Source organism: Lissotriton helveticus, chromosome 5_1, assembly GCF_964261635.1.
Source record: "Lissotriton helveticus chromosome 5_1, aLisHel1.1, whole genome shotgun sequence".
In the NCBI taxonomy this organism is placed as follows: domain Eukaryota; kingdom Metazoa; phylum Chordata; class Amphibia; order Caudata; family Salamandridae; genus Lissotriton; species Lissotriton helveticus.
In genome coordinates, this window is record NC_136065.1 from 1625277321 (window position 1) to 1625296245 (window position 18925).

Here is an 18925-nt window from a genome sequence, read left to right on the forward strand (position 1 = left end):
TCCCACCTAATCGTTATGGAACCAGTCGGTCAATAAAGGGAGGCAGTGAGTGCGCAGTGCGTGTCCCTGCAGGTGCCTGGCCCACCACGAGTACTGTACAGCAGGTAATTTAACCCCTTCCGTGCGGGGCTGTTTGCCCTGCTGTGCTGGGGCGGGGGGCGCGTACAGCGCCCCGGTGCTCATGACGAGGTCCGCTCGTCATGAGCTACGGCGCTCCGGTGCTCATGACGAGCTGAGCTCGTCATGGTCACACCCGTTCCCATGGAACGTTCAGCACAGCAGGGGAGTCAGCCCAGCGTGCGAGCGTTCCACGGAACGGGCGAGGTCATGACGAGCTCAGCTCGTCATGAGCACCGGAGCGCCGTAGCTCACGACGAGCTGACCTCATCATGAGCACCCAAGGGGTTAAAGTACTGTATAAGTTAAGTCATCACCATGCCAAACCAACGCTTCTTGTTTATTGGAGCGTGGTGGCGTGACGGTCGTCAGGTCACAGTGGTGGTGATAGCTGAGTCTGGCTCCACAAAATTCGCTGATCATGGATATAATGCAGTCTGATGCACTATTTGCACTGCATGGCCTGGCCTGGCCTAGTAGCTGCCACCAGCCGTACATGATATATCGTGATAGGGGTGGGCCCGGCCGGGGTTAAGTTAAAGTCCTGCCCGCCCGTCCCCTGCCTTTGAAGTATCGTCCCTCCTCTGCTTCAAAGAGAGTACTGGGCAATCTGTGGAGTGTGGCAAAAAACTGGCTCATCTAATTGTGTCTCGCTCTCGCAGTCTTTGAATGCCCGTTCTCGGCCCAGGGATGGCAGCAGAGAAGCTGTAAGTAACATTTTTAAAAAGTAGCTAAAGTCTGTTTTCGTGGGTTTAGGATTACCGAGTATTTCAACTTCTAAATCTAACCCTGGCCTCAGCAAGCACGGTTTGTAGACCATAAGTAAACTACTTGTCCCATAATGCTTGGTGCTGTTGTCAGCAAGACCCAGGAATAGCAAGCTGACCGTTACCATTATTCCCAAAATCCATTCATAGAATGCACTGGTGACCAGGTAACCTACGGGAGGACCAGGGTCACTCGGGACAGAGCACACGTCTATAATACCAGGCAGGGCAGGGCACATTCTTCTCCCAACAGCACTCCGTCTACTGCAAGCTGGTTGGCAGCCCACCCTGTCTGTTCTCATCAAGGCCACTGGAATTATGTGATGAATCTGTTGCCACTGCGTTTTTTGCATGATTTTATATTTGACACAATTCACCATCTGCTGATCATTTGCAGATTTTAACCCCAAAAAATATTTTCACTGGCTCAACCGTTTCTGAAGTTACTAAAAGCGCAGGGACACAAGTTACTGCGCAGTGTCCCTGCATAGCTTGACTGGTCACCTTTACGTTGCTACTGCTATATCTGAGTGTTGAACTGAAACCAGTAAGGTGCAACCAATGGCCAGACAGTGTTAACAAGAGTAAAAATTCCAAAATAGTGAGTTGATACTGTCATAAAATGTGTTGCATACTTTTCTCAACCCAGTTGCATGATTTGGCCTTACCCTGCCGTATATTCCCAGGGTCGTGGTCATTATAAGGTCTCTGCTTTGTTGCGAACGCTTACACTACTGTTATAATATACGAAGTGCAAGCTCCCCATTACGTACCCAAACCAGTATTGTTGCTCCTAAACCATTTCACCTGCACGAAGTGCTGTGACACGCTCCTTGGCCTTTTTTGTGTCACTACAAACCCACAAATATTAGTGTTCTCACTAGTGTACAGTGCACTCCTCTCTGCAAGAGGAGCATTAACCCATCGAGGTGCGGTTGGTATTACCCTCCCAGGGTGGGCTACGCTGTTGGGTGCCACGGAGCAGTCGGATTTCTCTTCCAAACAAGGATCCCAATCCACCCAAATAGAACAACGGAACTGTCCCTGTGTGCTGTGTAGCAAGCATTAATTATAAATAGCTTCGATCAATCAGTTAAAACTTCAACCTTTCGACTCAGACCTGAACAAGTGGCACATCTAATATTAAAATCTTTTGACTGTTTTCGGGTCATTGTCCCTCCTTTGTGTCTATGCTTCTCTCTGCACTGAATGAATGTTCTAGGTCCTTAAATTACATGGATTGGAAACAAAATGGTGCAGAGCCCAGGCAGTTTCTGAACTGCATAACAGGGTGGATAGCTTGAGGGAGGTACATAATAAAGACGACCCAACAAGGGTAGATAGCAGGGGGAGATAGACAGGTAAAGAGTGATGAGCCCAGTACTGGCCTACTGGGTGATCCTGAGCTGTGAGGTCAGATACCGAGAGAGAGATGAGGGAGCAAGAGATGGGCATGTGAGTAAGTGGGTGGAGCCAGTTGAGGGAGTGGGAGGAGCCCGAGAAAAGTGGGTTTGGCCTCCGACAAACATTTGAGCACCTGCACTTCATATTTTACGAATTTGTGATGATATAGACAGAGGGGGCGCGCCCTAAACGCAAGAATGTGCTTTCGATGTCCCCCATCCTCATAAATGTCTTCCTTATCTGCTCCCCATAGTCAATTTGGGCCTTAAATACCCTTCCGTAAGATTTCATTTATCAGCTATTTTCCGATACCTAGGAACACCATGTCAACTATCTTTATTCCGAATCTAGGATTACCAAGGCATTTACAAAGGAATTATTTTTTAGCTTTCCTTTATTCCAAGATCAGCTCCTTCATGGGATTTTAACCTGATTTTGATGGCCTTCATGAAGCCACATTTCAGGCTATGGATAAGGCATGGAGTAAGAAAAATGAAAGATTTTTCAGTACAAGTACTCCAGTTTCACAAAGATACAGCAATTCTCAAAACACAATCCAGTGTTCATTGCAAAATGCCATCAATATTCGGCTTCCACATCCAACTTCAGCTGCAGAAAGTATATTGCTTTCAGTTGATTCTAAGATGTCTGCATTTGTATGTGGATAAAACCAAGAACTTTTCTCTATCAGGCCTTCATAAAAATAAAACATGTGACTTATAAAATATATAAACACTATATTCTTACATAGCCGTGCTATAGCCTAGCACAGTCACAGTTCACTCTTAGAGGGATGACAGCAGCTCTCTTCGCCTGAGAGCCTTTGCAGAGCAGCAACTTGGAGGATCTTGTGACCTGCCCTCCTCACCGTTCAAGAGGTGCTTATAAATGAAGGTAGCTTATGGAAATCCAACAGTTGAAGTCTCGGTGGAATTGCAGTTGCTGCCTAAGCACCTCATTGCCACAGGTACAGGTCACATCATTGAGGTGAAGAGGCTGCATAAGGCTTGTATATGCATGGCTCTTTTAACATTGTTTACCAAGGTTTCCAAGACTGGCAATCGGGTATAATTCAAACATGTAAGTTTAGGAAGATTTGTAGCTTAATGTAAGTATCTTTTTCATGATTGTTAGTGATAGATGAGGGTATTTTTATTGAATTTTAATAATTAATCGTGTCTTCTTTCCAGTGCTCTTGGAATTCGTGCTACAGAGTACGAGATAGTAGGTGATGTACCAGTGACACCCATTGGTCAGCTCAGAGTCGCCTTGGACCCAGGCATCTGGAAGCTGGGTAAAGACTTGAAGAAACTTGGGTAATTGTTTTTATATTTTATCTCTGAAATGCTCTCACTCCATTTTCTTATTTACATATTTTTATTCATGTCGCATTTTATTCCGAACACATCGAAGATAAATGTGGCATTTTAGGCAGATATTTTATGTGAGCTGTAATGTAAAAGTGCATAAAAGAAGGATGATGAATTGAGCAGTGTCTTAAGAGTTAGAGAAAAGATTATGATTCAAAGAAGGTAATCTTTTTTAGTTTGTCTAAACTTTCTGAATTTATTCTTGTTCCCTGCTCCTACCTTCTGTTTAAAGGGTCACTCCAGATGTATTACCCAGCTTACTAGACTTAAGTAAGTCGGAGTCACCTAGGAAGGTCCAACCAGGGGAGCTGGCGGCACGGCTGAACGTGAGGGATTCCAGCACTCTTTCCAAGACTATAAGCTACTTCCAGCAGGTAAGCACGGGCAGAGATCTCAACTGAGTGCTTGCCAATCATGTCCAAATTGATGTCTTAATCCTTTAGTATTGCTAGCATTCAGCATCATCATGGAATATCTTAGCAACTTAGTCAGCTTTTTCCAACTCCAAGAGGTTAAACACTTTTTTGTTTTGGAGAAATCTCTTCATTCGATAAGGGGGCGTTCTGACTCCACTACACAAGCAATCCTTTAAAGTACCATGCATCAGGGATTAGACTAACACATTTTAGTGCTGGTGTCGCATCACCACACCAAAATGCATTAATCACGCATCATAGCACCCCAAGAACCACTGTGAGGTGCACTCTACGATTTAACCAGCGAGTGCGCTGTGCTTCCCAAAGGATAGCTGCATGCACTGTCCTCCTAACACTAGATTTCTCTGTTGTTTTTAGGTCTTGCCTAGGCAGCGCTTGCGCGGTCTCTTAGAGACATGCTGTATTCAGGATGTGTACAAAAAAAATTGCCAACTTCACCTTACTTGACACCTCCCAATTGAGGAAAACAAACCAGTATTACTATATGGACTGTTTGGTATATTTACCTAATACCTTTTTGCTTTTTATTTCATTATATTCAAAAAAGTTTAGGTACAAAAAAGACACTTAAATACATTCAACAATTCCAAAGGCTTTTGAATCAGGAATGCATTAATTTGCAGCACATTTAATGACTTTGACAAATGTAATATGCATTAATTTGCTACTTGTTTAATAATAGTATCTAAATGTTCACTTTGTCCTTTGTTTAGTTAGATATCATTTATGTGAGTCTAATTGTTGATCCAAATGAATATGGTGTTTATATATGTAATGTGGAATGTAATTTGCTTTGAAAATGTATGTTGGAATTGTTGAATGTATTTAAGTGTCTTTTTTGTACCTAAACTTTTTTGAATATAATGAAATAAAAAGCAAAAAGGTATTAAGTAAATATACCAAACAGTCCATATAGTAATACTGGTTTGTTTTCCTCAATTGGGAGGTGTCAAGTAAGGTGAAGTTGGCAATTTTTTTGTACACATTTAATTGATGGTCCAGCTGACTTCATGGTTAAGGACCTAACTCCTTAGTGTCAGTATTCAGGATGTGGGCATGAAGTTCTGCCCACTTTCCGCCCATCTTTTTAATTGGCTCCTGTCCCTGTCCTTTGTAAATGCTGACTTTTAATTGATCAATAGATTTAGTGGGCCCTCCTTAGTACCGCCTTGTCTCTTCTTGTAACCTCCCACGAGGACACCCCCTTTTATATGTGTTGTTACTCCCTAGGTTTTAATTACACCCTCAGAGCACTATTTTCTTAAAGGGCTTCAGGCAGGACACACGTTTGGCCCTAAGCAAGGCTGGCAGTGGTTACTTTACTCACTAGCACATCCCACATTGATATAAGACCTTCTATAAATTTCCCTTTAACGCTCCTCACAGAGTACAATCTAATCCGGAATTATTATAATATTTCCTTTGTCACATTTCAAAGCTACTAAATGTATATATTGACATAGCTATTTGAATGTACTCGTAGTACTGTCTTACAAGCAATGCATTATGGTTAGGGTGGATTTACCATATCTTCTGCAGGTTGGAGAGGTGTGGCGCAGCGGCCAGGGCGTCCTACTCTGGAGTCCGGGGCTCACGGTTCAATCGCCGGCGGCAGCTCAGCCCAGCACCATATTACTCTAGGCAATAGCTTGCTTAATCTTCCCGACGGCCCCCATCACCTTGAGACCCTTAGGGGTGATTTGTTCGCGCTTTACTAATACTGGGTTATTATTGTTAGGGTGCAGTATTATATGTGGCCAAAAGAGGCCCCATGGTACCTCTTTTGGCCACATATAGTACTGCATACGGCAACCTGGCTAGGTAAAAAACATTGGCCTTTATGCGAATAACTCTGACAGATTGCATTTTCAATGCAACAGGTCTCTCAATTGTTAAAGTTAGAGCTGTTGGTGTTGAAAATGACAATGTCTTTAACTTTAGCTTTTTTATACCATTGGCAATAGTGCTCTGCGAATATAACTCCACTGCAAATAAAAAGCATAAGTAAAAAACATTATTTTCAACGCCACCAGCTCTAACTTTAACAAATGCGAGAACTATTGCATTGCAAATGCTTGTTCATTTCTGCCGCACGATCATCAGGTGAAGTCGTGCTTACAGGAGTCCTAAAAGGTCCGAGAATGGCCCCTCTCGCACTGAACTTTAACCATAAACTTTCCATTTCACAGGCAAAAAAATTTGAGTTATAACGGTACCCGTTTTTATTTATGCTTACTTCGTTAAGCTCTGGATTTGGAACTCAGTAATACCCGTTTTGCCTTTTGCCCTTTGCCCTACATTTAACGGATTTTGGGTGGCATAGTAAAATATCTAAGCCTTGTCATGGGGCTCGATTTTTCTAGTGCATAGATGTGGTGTGCTCAGCCTGTAGCTGCTATATGAGACCCGACTATTTAAGAACCATTTCGTAATGTAAGCATTGAGTATGTAAACAATAATTTGGACACCACACCAGGCTGCTGTAGAGCCTTCCTCCTCCTAGCTTAAATGTTTACTCTTAAAGGGCAAAGCAGTCATTGACTGCTTGAAATCATTTCAGGGGCGTGAATACTCAGGCGCATGACAGTAACTTACCTTGGCTCTCATCACAGTCGTCATAATTAGTGCACCAGATATAAATATTTACAAAGCCAAATCATCTGGGGCTCAGTTTCAAATACAAAAACTGCGCTCACTTGAACAGAGCGTCAGTTTTTAATTTACCTGAAGAATTGCACAACTTAGCCTACACTCTGGAAAACTGGTTGGCGCAGTGGGGAACGGAGACTTATGTATAATAGTGCTATGAGGTTGCAGCCTGCTACTCAAAGCACTATGGATAGGCACATTGTTTTAAAACCCTGTTGAACTATAAGATGGAATGTTCATTATAAAGCCAGTGTTAACCTTCTATTTCAGGGGTTTTGCGGCAGTTTCAAGTTTGTTTTTTTAGAACTTTTCCTTGCTTAAATGGGTGTCATATCTGGTATTTATCTCTTTCCATTCACTTCATTGCTTTGTTTTACTCAAGAGAAAGTGTTACACATTTAGCAGTTGAATCTCACTCGTGCACTGAAACCATGAAAATGTCGCATATAAGCAATCTGAAAACTTGGCAGCAAGGCACGAGGGTGTTTCTAATCCTTAACATCTCTATCAAGAAACGACCTTATGTTTTAAATCATGCACCAAGACTTTGTATCTTTTGGCATATCTTATGACCTTTCACCTTAAACATTGAGAGCTGAGCAAAATTCGTGCTCATGCTGTCCATTATGGCTTTCTCCAAGTATCATTACTCCGAATGGTGGAAGAGTTTAATATGCATGGTCAGTTTGGCATTGTTCTACCAGGACTGTGTTGGAAGTACAGTGCTGTTACTTGTTCCCTCTCCCGCAGCCCTGACGCGTTTCGAGAGTTCCTCTTTCTCAAAGGGTAATTACAGTCCAAAGCGCAAGTATAGCAACACCTGCACATTTTAAGCAATATCGTGAGTCCTAATTGGACGCCTCTATATGAGATAATCACGTTGCTTTGTGGGAGGTGAAGTCAAAATTATTTCCTCAAATGGTTGCGCTTTAAATTTCCTGCAGAATAAAGGCTCCACATGAGCCCCAGAAAGCGTGAACTCTCAAAACGAATCAGGGCTGCGGTCCGCTGCTGTTAATTGCCGGAAAACGTGACTGATGTACCAAAATAAAGCGACTGGGGAAAGCTCTTCTGTGTTTGTGTGCCGCTTAATTGTTGGACATCCCCTACGGGGCTTGAATTTACGTGCGGCTGTCCTGCCGCAGGGCTGGCACCACTTCAGGAAATGGGGGCCACAGAGCTCCTAAGCATGAAGGGCTTTTAATGTGGGGCACAGAATGTGGATTTATTCAGTCACGCTTTCTGGGGCTCATGTGGAGCCTTTATTCTGCAGGAAATTTAAAGCGCAACCATTTGAGGAAATAATTTTGACTTCACCTCCCACAAAGCAGCGTGATCATCTCATAAAGAGGCGTCCAATCAGGACTCACGATATCGCTTAAAATGTGCAGGTGTTGCCGTACTTGCGTTTTGGACTGTAATTACCCTTTGAGAAAGAGGAACTCTCGAAACGCGTCAGGGCTGCGGTCCGCTGCTGTTAATTGCCGTAAAACGTGACTGATGGACCAAAATAAAGCGACTGGGGAAAGCTCTTCTGTGTTTGTGTGCCGCCTAATTGTTGGACATCCCCACGGAGCAGCTTGAATATATATATATATATATATATATATATATATATATATATATATATATATATATATGCATAAAAGTTCCTCCTCTGTCTGCTCTGCGCTCGTGGTCACAGCCTCCGCGCCAACAACAAAAAGGATACGGACCACCAAATCAACAAATGATGTTATTTATTTTAGTTACACAGAACCAAAATCAGCGACGCGTTTCGAGCACAAGTGCCCTTGTTCACGCTGCAACTAGATGAACAATCACAGGCTTTTTATAAATGCTAACACTCTATTACCACCCCCTGGTGGTGACCTCCGGTGTCACGTGAGTAACAACAGTGAGAAAAGACTTTTGCTGCAAATGTCAAATATAAACAGCGCACATAAAAAACAACAGTCACAGGTTAAATCCACATGATGAAAGTAATGACATAGTGGCACAGAAAAATGTTTGTTGATAACTGGTTAAATATAGGAACTGAGATTCAAGAATGAATTATTAAAGGGCAAATGCTCAGTACATCACAATAAAAGTGATCTACTAGCTACGTTACTACCCATCGAAATAAACGATGGTACAAACAGTTTAAATTCCCAAACCAACACTGATAAATAGGGAAATGTAATATATATATTCACTGAAAAAACCATAGGTTTCACACCAGTTATAGTTAGCTGGACATTTGACTCATACAAAACCATTGAAATTCCTCATTATAGTTAGTTGTACTCACTATAACTCGCGCACCCGCAATCCACTGCTGATGATGTCACATATTACATCATTCATGACATGGTCAGTGATGTCATTTGAGATGTCATCATCCATGTGACAATCAAATACACCAAGTGAAATGGGCGTGGCGCACAGCTATATATTAAAGTTTGTTTGAGGGAGGTGAACAAAGTATCAAGGTTAAGGTGCTCCTACAGGCGGCGTAACTGTTCAGGTACGTCCTAGAATAATTGAAGAGTTGAGTGCGCTACGGAGGTGTAGGCGCATCCCTGTGGTGGGCACACTTATGTGGAACTGTGTGTGATGAGACAACACAGTGATTTCCAGGCAATTGTAATCAATAAAGTTCCATAGTTAAATGTAGCAGGTAAGTTTTTAATCCAATTTTGCAATAAATCATATTGAGTTCATATGGATTCGAAGACCATCCATTCATTCATAACGACTGAAATTGTACATGGCTCCGATGCATTTCGGACAATGTTGTCCTTTCTCAAGGAGCTCTAAAACAAAGAGGATTTATGGCCTCATCAATATCATTTAAAAAAGATATACAAACATGTAATACACTTCAAAGTTGATTCAACATGCACCAAACGTGAGGCAAGCAGGCTATAAACGTAATAACAAAATAATAGTGTGAGGAGCCTAAGTGGGGGAACGTGAAACCAAAAAATAGAGGTATGATAAGACAGTGGGTAATGCTGGCTTAATAAAATAGGTTTAATGACGAGGGCGACAGAATGCTCGAGTTTTAACACGAGAGCAGGTATTGATTGGTAACAAGGTTCGCGAGCAGCGGGAAAGCGGCTCAATCAGCTAACAGTCCCCCGTGGGGTAAATGGAGCGCTAAATCGCTATTAAGTAGCGCGGTTCGCTGGTTGTAAGGAAAATAGGATTTATCCAACTCACCGGGTCAGTCTTATCAGCGGGACCGGTAAATGCGGTCTGTGTGGCTGGAACTCCGCGGAGTGAATGCGGAGTTGTAGGGAGGATGTGTAAAAACAAAAAACAGACTGGGTAACGAAGTGTATGGGTTTGGGTGTGGGAAACGAGGGTGGCCATCTTGGAAAGGGGATTGGGAACGAATCTTCCTATTTCAATGAAGTGGCACAAACATAATGACGATATCTAGCATGGCAGCAGGACAATGTCACAATGCATCAACAAATGCCCAAGGGCGGCATTATAAATAGCAGCTTAATTCGGTCCGGTCATTAAGACCAAAAGGTTTCTGTGATTGTAGCCTGTACATCCAGGCTGTTTCTCTCTGCAGTAGTATCTTGTTGTTGTCTTTACCTTCTCTTGGTTGGACGATTTCAAGAACCAAATATTTGAGTTGGGATATATTGTGATTCGCTTCGTTAAAGTGAAGTGCAATGTTAGATTTCGAATTCTTGGTCCTGATATTGGACTTGTGTTCGTCCAGTCTGGTTTTTATTTTCCTACTTGTCTTTCCCACATATGTTTTGCCGCATGGGCACTTCAGAAGGTAAATTAAATTTGTCGAGTCGCATGTGGCATCAACAGACAATTTGATGTTAAACCCTCTCATGGGGTGGCAGATCGTATTACCTTTGATCACATTGTTGCAATTGCTGCAATGATAACATGGTCGAGTTCCAGTATGGATGGTGGATGTGTTTGCATCAGCGGGCTTAGATAGGATTTCCTTGAAGTTCATTGGCCTAGTGTAGGCAAAGATCGGGGGATCGTGAAAGAGATTACCAAAATCCGGTTCTGATGACAATATTCGCCAGTGTTTCATGATGATCTGTTTGTACTGGTTGCTTGAGGTTGAAAACCTTGAAACCAATACCATTCTCTGGCTTTCTTTTTTGGGTTTGCTGGTTAAGGCCTCAGTTCTTGAAATATTGGATACACGGTCCATAGCGTCTTTAAGGATGGTTTCAGGATATCCTCTCCGTTGGAATCTGGATGACATGTCAATGATTTGGTTCCTTCTGATGGTGGGATCAGAAACGATCCTGGTTACTCTTAGCATCTGGCTATAAGGTAGATGTTTCTTAAGGGAGTCACGATGGAAGCTGCTGTACAGTAACGCATTGTTACGATCTGTGGATTTCCTGTAGAGATCCGTCTGTATGCCTTGTGGGGTTATTTGAATAAGCACATCCAAGAAGGCAATTTCTTGGTGGTTAATGTTCCAGGTGAAATCTATTCGGTCGTCCTTAGTGTTAAGGTCCGTTAAGGCCCGTTCTAGACTTTCTTGGGAGCCTTTCCAAATGAAAAGTAGGTCGTCGATGTAGCGTGTGTAGAGTTTGAGGTTGTCCATCCATGTTCTGTTCTGATAAATGTGGCTATGTTCAAAGTTACCCATGTACAGGTTCGCATAGGTAGGAGCCGCACAATTCCCCATAGCCATTCCGGACATTTGTAAGTACCAGGTTTGGTCGTGTTCAAAGTAACTATGGTACAAGGTGTATACCATCAGTTCGAGGATGAAAGGTTTCATGGAATCACTAATTCCTGATGAAAGCAAGGCTTGTTCCACCGCGTTAATGCCTCCTTCATGAGGGATGGAGGTATACAAGCTTCTAACATCTGCGGTGCAAAGTATCAGTTTCTCATTCTCAACAAAGTTCAGTTGCAACAATTTGTTGAGCAGTTGTGTGGTGTCCTTAATGTAACTGGGTAAAGATTGAACCATTGGTTGCAGATATCGATCGATGAATTTGCCAGTGGGCTCATGAATTGAGCCTCTGGTGGACACGATTGGGCGAAATGGTGGATCCAGCAGATTTTTATGTATCTTCGGGAGCATGGTGATTGACGGGCTTCGTGGATGTTCGACAATTAAGTATCTTTTTGTTCTTTCTTCAATCACTCCATCAATGGTGGCTTTGTCAACGATAGACACTAATTCCTTTTTATACTCATGCGTGGGATTACCGTCTAAAGGTAAGTAGATGTTCCTATCCATCACGTGTTCTGTGATTCTCTGTCTGTAGAGATCCGTATTGAGGATGACAAGAGCGCCTCCTTTGTCAGCTTTCACACATTTTATCGCCGGATTTTTAGCAATATTTCTGAGTGTGTCCATGTCTTTAGTCGTGATATTTTTGTGAGTTCTCTTACGAAAGTTAATTTTGGAGATGTCTTGTTTCACTAAAGTTTCGAACGTGTCGATACTCTTGTGACTGACTGGTGGTATGAACGTGCTAGAGGGTCGTAAGCCCAGAAGTTCATCAGGTTTTGGATTGATGACAGGGTCTAAATCTTTTTCAAAGAAATGTTTGAGACGAAGTTTCCTTGTAAGTTTGAATGTACTGACATCCAATTCAAGGAGGTTGGTGTCACTGGTGGGAACGAAAGTCATGCCTTTTTGCAGAATCTTGGTTTCATATTCAGTCAGGATAGTGTTCGAGATATTGATCACTAGCGGTGCTTCCTGGTTTTTTTGTTGGGCTTCTGAGGTTGTTGAGTTTCTCCGTTGCCTTTTTCCAGCTCTCTTCCCCCGTCGGGGTCTGCGATTTTGTCTGTGCCTTCCCCTAAAAAAGACTCAGTGGAGGTTAGGTCGAGGTTTTGAGTTGTAGGTGTTTCACTAGATGCTTGTGCAGACGTAGTTGGTCCTGCAGGTGTTCTTCTTGGTGGTCTGTTGGTGTTGTCACTCCCTGAGGATGAGGTATCTGTGTTGGGATTAAAAGGTTTGTTTCTCCGGCGTTGCGCATAAACGTCAGCCCATGTATATACCTCCCCTAGCTTGTAATCCAGGGTGTCCCGTCGAAATTTGCGTATCTTCCTCTCATTTATCTCTCTTGTATGTCTGTCCAGTTGAGCAGAAATTTCTTCTAGTGTAGTTTTCAGTTCTTCGGGGGTACTCAGTTCTTTTAATTCACTTTCAAGAGTTGTGATCTCCTGGGTGAGATCAGTTAATATGCCAGATAATTCCTCCACTATTAGCAAAATCAAGTCAAGGCTGCACTTATTGAGAATTGCATTCCATCTCTCTATGAATTGTTTGGAGTTTTTACAGAGTGACGGTTTCAATGCGATCCGTAGGCCACGGGGAATGCGGAGTACCTTATGGTATTTTATCAAGGTGTTTGCGTGTAGTTTCTGGTTGATTTGGCGTCTTGAAAGGTAAAGCAGTTGCTTGACGCATTGTTCCTTCGTTCTGCTGGTCGCAGTTTGTGTTAGATCATCGCTAATCAAGGCGTATATCCTCTCTGTGGCATCTGTGTCAAAAGCTAGGGTTTCTGCCCGTGCTTCAGTGGATTTGGATATCTCTTCGTACTGCATGCTGTAAGGTGCGTGCTGCCCGCCCCGATCAAATACACCTCATCACACACTAGTATAATCTTTCATCACTCACTGTAAAATAGAAAGTGCCATATTCGAAACCATTGACACACCAATAGAAATTTCTAAACACCCACTCAGTTATTCAAAGAACTATACACACATCTAATCACTTACCTATAGATTCAGTGTTATATGCAGTGAATAATCAACAGAACACTATCAAATATACTTATACGCCTATTTCAACATTACACACCAGCACACATTGTATTCACTTATAAAGACATCCTTCTGACTTATGCAAACAATTGGTTATACTTACATTTACTCACCTACACACTTATACAAACACCACTTAATCTATTTATACAGATAGTAACTCACACTTAGTGTGTTATAAAATCACTATTACAAGTATACAGTTATCCATATAGTGACTCATACAATCACGAAGTCTTAGGCACACTTAATTAGATATAACTGTCACATACACTGCCTTTTTTTTTCTTCAAGTTTAATGGAGATGTACCATTGAGAGAAATATTTCATCACCACCACACCCATAAACATATACACTCACTGAAACAACTGTTATAACATGTAGTCTTAACCTCATATACCTACTGAATGAACTATTCACACATTTTTTGGCAATCACACACCCCCCACCAAACCACATAGACATTCATTTACCCATATAAATACTCAGTTAAGAAACCAATAACAAATATAGTCTTTAACATAGCAATTAAGACAAAGCAATACAGACTTTCACACAGTTTAGTAACTACACATTATATATAGTGAGACTCTACAAATTAGTCAAGGAAACAATCAATGACACTGTTACTAAATCCACCATCCACACATTTATATTTTTATATCCACTCATTCTTCAATGCAAAGTAGTGTATTTATAATACATATTTAAATATCAAAGCAAACCACATTCACTGGATGATGTCGTCAGTGATGTCATCATTGATGTCATTTGAGATATCATCAGTGATGTCATCAGTGATGTCACTGACCATGTCATGGATGATGTAATATGTGACATCATCAGCAGTGGATTGCGGGCGCGCGAGTTATAGTGTGTACAACTAACTATAACGAGGAATTTCAATGGTTTTGTATGAGTAAAATGTCCAGCTAACTATAACTGGTGTGAAACCTATGTTTTTTTTCAGTGAATTTCAAAGGTTTTTTAAATGCTAACTCCTAACTATAACGAGTGTGAAACCTATGGGGCCTTATTTACGAGCCCCTTGCGCCTCCGGAACGTCACTTTTTGTGACGTTCCGGTGGCGCAGAAGACTGAGTGATATTTATCAGGAAGGACTAAGCCACTTTTTGTGGCGTAATCCTGCCTGATAAATATCAGTCCCTTTAACGCAGTGTCCTGCGTTAAAGGGGCGTGCAATGGGTGTTGCTGGGGGCGTTCCCAGCAGCATCCATGGACTTGTCATTTATAGCATCCTCAAAGTCAGTCTTTCAAAAATTCCAAAGTATAGGACATGATAATCCAAATCCAAATGTTTCTCAAGAAAAGTCATAAACCGTGTCCGTGGGTCATATCTGCCCAAACGCCGATATTCCGAACGATTGAAAATGACTTTTCTTGAGAAACATTTGGATTATCATGTCCTATACTTACTCAAGTCTGCCCGAATTGTGTGGGTAAAATTGATACCTAGTCACTTTGAATAAGAATGTACTTACGACTGGTCTAACATTTGGAAGAAATATCAAGTTATATGACAACAGGATACCGACATAACTTGAAGGAAATAAGAACGCCCTGAAGACGTTCTGTTGTACACAACGAAACGCTTTTAAAAGTTTTACTTTGCCGGCGACCAGCTTGCTAGAACGCGCACAAGAGCAGGCGCACATGTGTGTAATAGCAAGCTGGTGGCCGGCAAGGTAGCACTTGCAGTGACGCACATGCGCACCACTCGCGTCAACACTCGTTTTTTTTTTTTTTTTGCAATCGCGCTAGGCACATTTGCAGCGCGCTCACACAACTCCCGCTTCTCCCCCACCTCGCGCGTGGCCAATGCTTGTTTAGGACATGAGCCCTGACCCTTCTACGACCAGTTCCACGCTCTACTTTTTAATTTTTGCTAATAACATTTAAAGTACTGGTTCTGTTACGTGGACGCAGGCTTGGAGATGCTATGAAACGAGCTTACATTCTTTCCGGTGTGCTACTACCGGAACAGCTGATCGACCAGCCAGTTCTGAGCACAGCGTCCGCAGATGTCAGACTCTTAAAAGTCCCTGCCATCTGCTACCATGGAAACAGAACGACTCCGCTCTACGGCGCACAGGAAGCTCTGGAATCATGCTCCTAGAGGAGGCAACCCTGCGTGGGTCGCGCGCACGCACCACGTGCGCGCCTACTTTTAGCCGCCCCGTCATTATACGTCACATGATCCGAGGACTTTGTACTGAAGTAACCTCAGCAAACAGTGACCTTTGCTGTCATCAGGCCTCAAACAAGATGGCTGCGTTCAGCAAGTCTATCCCACATAGCTGCTATGAAATCGGGCATACCTGGAATCCTTCCTGCACAGTCGCGTACCTTCAGATTAAACAGGGCACTCTGGAGAAGTCCCTGAAGATATATGCTCCGCTCTACTTGGTGAGTGACATATCTCCTTCCCCGGGTTTCCCAGACCTGAGTACAGAAGCCTCCTACTGCACTTTACACTGGTTCATCCTTTGCAACCTAGCATTGCATCCCAGTCTAATTCTGTGGTCTATGACTTGCAATTTTCATTTTTACACCATGTCCCTTCTAAGTAGAATCTTAATCACTATATACGACTAGGATACTGTTTGAAAGGGGCAGAATAGAAAACAACAAGAAGTGAAATACGGAAGTAAACAAAGATGCCACATACATTTTTAAAAACAATATGTCATGTAACAACCTGTAATACTAATAGCAATTTAGCCCTTCTTTAGATTTGCATCTTTGTTCTGTTTTTTTCAGTCCCAGTTATCGCAGTCAAACATCAAGTCCCAGTTAGAATGCAGAACAAGCAATACGTCACTGGTGTAGTCAGGTCTATATTACATGTACGTATGACGGAAGCTCATGCAGGCATCAATCATGCGATTACATATCAGGATCACTCAAGTTGTTCTTCAGCCACACTGGTGTTATAACCAATATATTTTAACAGCATGTCAAATTCAACTTAACCTGGAAACACTAATACAATCCTGATCATTATATTTCACCCCCTCCCACGGTGGTCGTCTAGCCGTTGTGTGCTTCAACAAGCCACGCAACCCTGTGTCATCAGCTGTGCGTTATTTATTTTGCTATCAGCTTGAATCCTTCCTGCTCTGGTTCATCCTTTGTTCCGCACTGGATTTCCATGAAATAGCAATGCCTTGTTAGGCACCACTAGTGCTATATGTATGAGCTCATAATCAGACTGCTTTTCTTTTTAATCAGTACCAGACCCAATAGACATACATTGGGGGTGGACTCTAGCTTCCTAACTGGAGCTTCCGAGAGTGTCTTTACCACTATCTCCCACAACACAGACACCAATGGGCAACTCATCCACATATGAATAAATGTTCCTATACCAATGTAGCACCTAGGACATCTACCATCTACCCCCTGCTTAATTTTATGTAACAGTCGCAGGAGGAAACATAGCCCAGTGTTAAATCCAGAGGTTTTCCTGGCTGATTTGCAGGTAAGTAATACCCTATCCCGTTCTTTAACGTTCAATGTTAATATTCTGATCTGTAATCCATAAGGCCCTTTGCTTATAAATACAGTTCTGATTCTGCAAATCCATGACTTAAGTTATCCACTCATTAGTGTCATGCTCAGATTTCAGTAGATATCGCTGTATTGTAATGGTGATGATCCATCTTAACGCACATATTATTTGTTATGTTAGTTTTATTGAGCGCTTAAATACCCCAGGGTGTCTTGGTTCTAGCTACAAATGCCAAAAGAAGAACCGTAGAAGAGGAGACCTATACAGTATTAAGTTACTAAGTCTTGATGGTCTTCCTGAACATCGTGAGATTCGGAGAGATTTTATTGTACATAGGATGCTTATTACAGGACCCCAGTACAAAGCGGAGGCCACCCAAAGCCTCACGTTTGAATCTTAGTACAATCGGGGTCTTGGTAGCTGAGAATCTTCGGGGCGTGTTTGGAATATACAAGTTGAACCTCTCTTTTAAAAAGTGAGGCCCTAGACCATGTAGTGCCTTGCATCACAAGGATTCTCGCATGTGTATATTCTCTCTTATATCTATACAGACAGTGAGGCACATCTACACAATATTTCATCAAGCTATGAAGGAGGCATTTTTCAAGCTGGAACTCGGATCAAATTGAATCTGCAGATGCTATTCTCTTCGTGGCAGTCATGGGGATGGATAGCAGCCTCCCGACTCTAGCCTGCCTTTCTTTTTATTGCTTCTTTTCAACTATTCAAGGTTTTAGTGCCTTTACGTGCAGGGAATTTCATTTCGAAGGTCATTAAAATGACTGGTGCCAACTCTGTCGACACAGAGCCTAACAAGCATTGGCATAGCCAATAGGTCTCGCTTTTGGGACCTTCTAAGTATTTAGTTATGCAGCACAATATCCTTGGTGAAACAACATCAACTGTTGCGTGGCTAAACACTTATAAGGTCCCAAAGGCGAGACCTATTGGCTATGCCAATGCTTTTTAACATATGTAACTCACTCAGTGGCGCAAGTGTTGGTCTGTAGATGGTAAATCCTAGAGCTGCTTCTTGTCTGTCTTGATAGGGCTGGGTATGGATGTTTGGGGTCAGGCATAAGAAGTTGGGGGACATAGGTGAACTTAGAGTTTTAAAGTATTGCATTTTGCTACTGCTTATGGATAGAGATGCTTCCACGTTTGATCCAGAAAACAAACAACTAAAAAAAACAAAAAAAGAAAACCAGGACTATTTGGTATGCTCTTTTTTAATCTTTATGTATCATTGTGTATGTAAACCTCTTCAAATAAAAAGAACTTGATAACTTTATGCTACAGTTCTTGCTCTGGGCAGCTTACAAAATGTTATTTAAAAATGATCCATGCCAAAATTTACCTATTTCCTTTTTATTGTCTTTCCTTCTCTGCCTCAGGATTGCAATGGTGCAGTGGACTTTCACGAGGTTATCTTGGCACTGGCTGCACAAGATGGCTCCAATAAGGCAAAAGACATAGCTCAGCTCGCATTTCAGGTATGATGCATGGAATGGAAAGTCAATAAATGCATGGGTAATGGGTCATTGAATTGTTACTTTGTTTTTCTCTCCGGTATGTGGTGTAAACATCCGTGCATATCTGAGCCTACTATTGAAAAACATTCTCATTAGGCAGGTGTATCATAGGAAAACAGAGTTGCTAATGTGCTTCTCCAGCATGACCTAGAACATTTCCCAAAAAGAATTAGTAGAAAAACCTGCCTTCTTGGTCCCCCTACCATCACTGAAATCTCTCGGGCATTCGTACATTGTTTTAAGAGCCACTGCATTATTTTGTTTAGTTTTGAAGCCTTTCTTAGGGATGTCAAGCAGTACTATGAGAAGACTGTCAAACTAACATATTTCTTCAAA

At 42.2% G+C, this 18925-nt stretch overlaps 1 protein-coding gene across 1 annotated transcript in view; it reads left to right on the top strand.

The window, feature by feature from the left end:
• Positions 1 to 18925, top strand: part of LPCAT4 (lysophosphatidylcholine acyltransferase 4) — a 539966-nt gene that overhangs the window by 473283 nt on the left and 47758 nt on the right. Inside the window, exons 10-12 of the mRNA XM_078644815.1 lie at positions 3479 to 3604; positions 3891 to 4032; positions 18452 to 18550. Coding sequence (XP_078500941.1) covers positions 3479 to 3604; positions 3891 to 4032; positions 18452 to 18550 — 367 coding nt within the window. The remainder of the gene's footprint in view (positions 1 to 3478; positions 3605 to 3890; positions 4033 to 18451; positions 18551 to 18925) is intronic.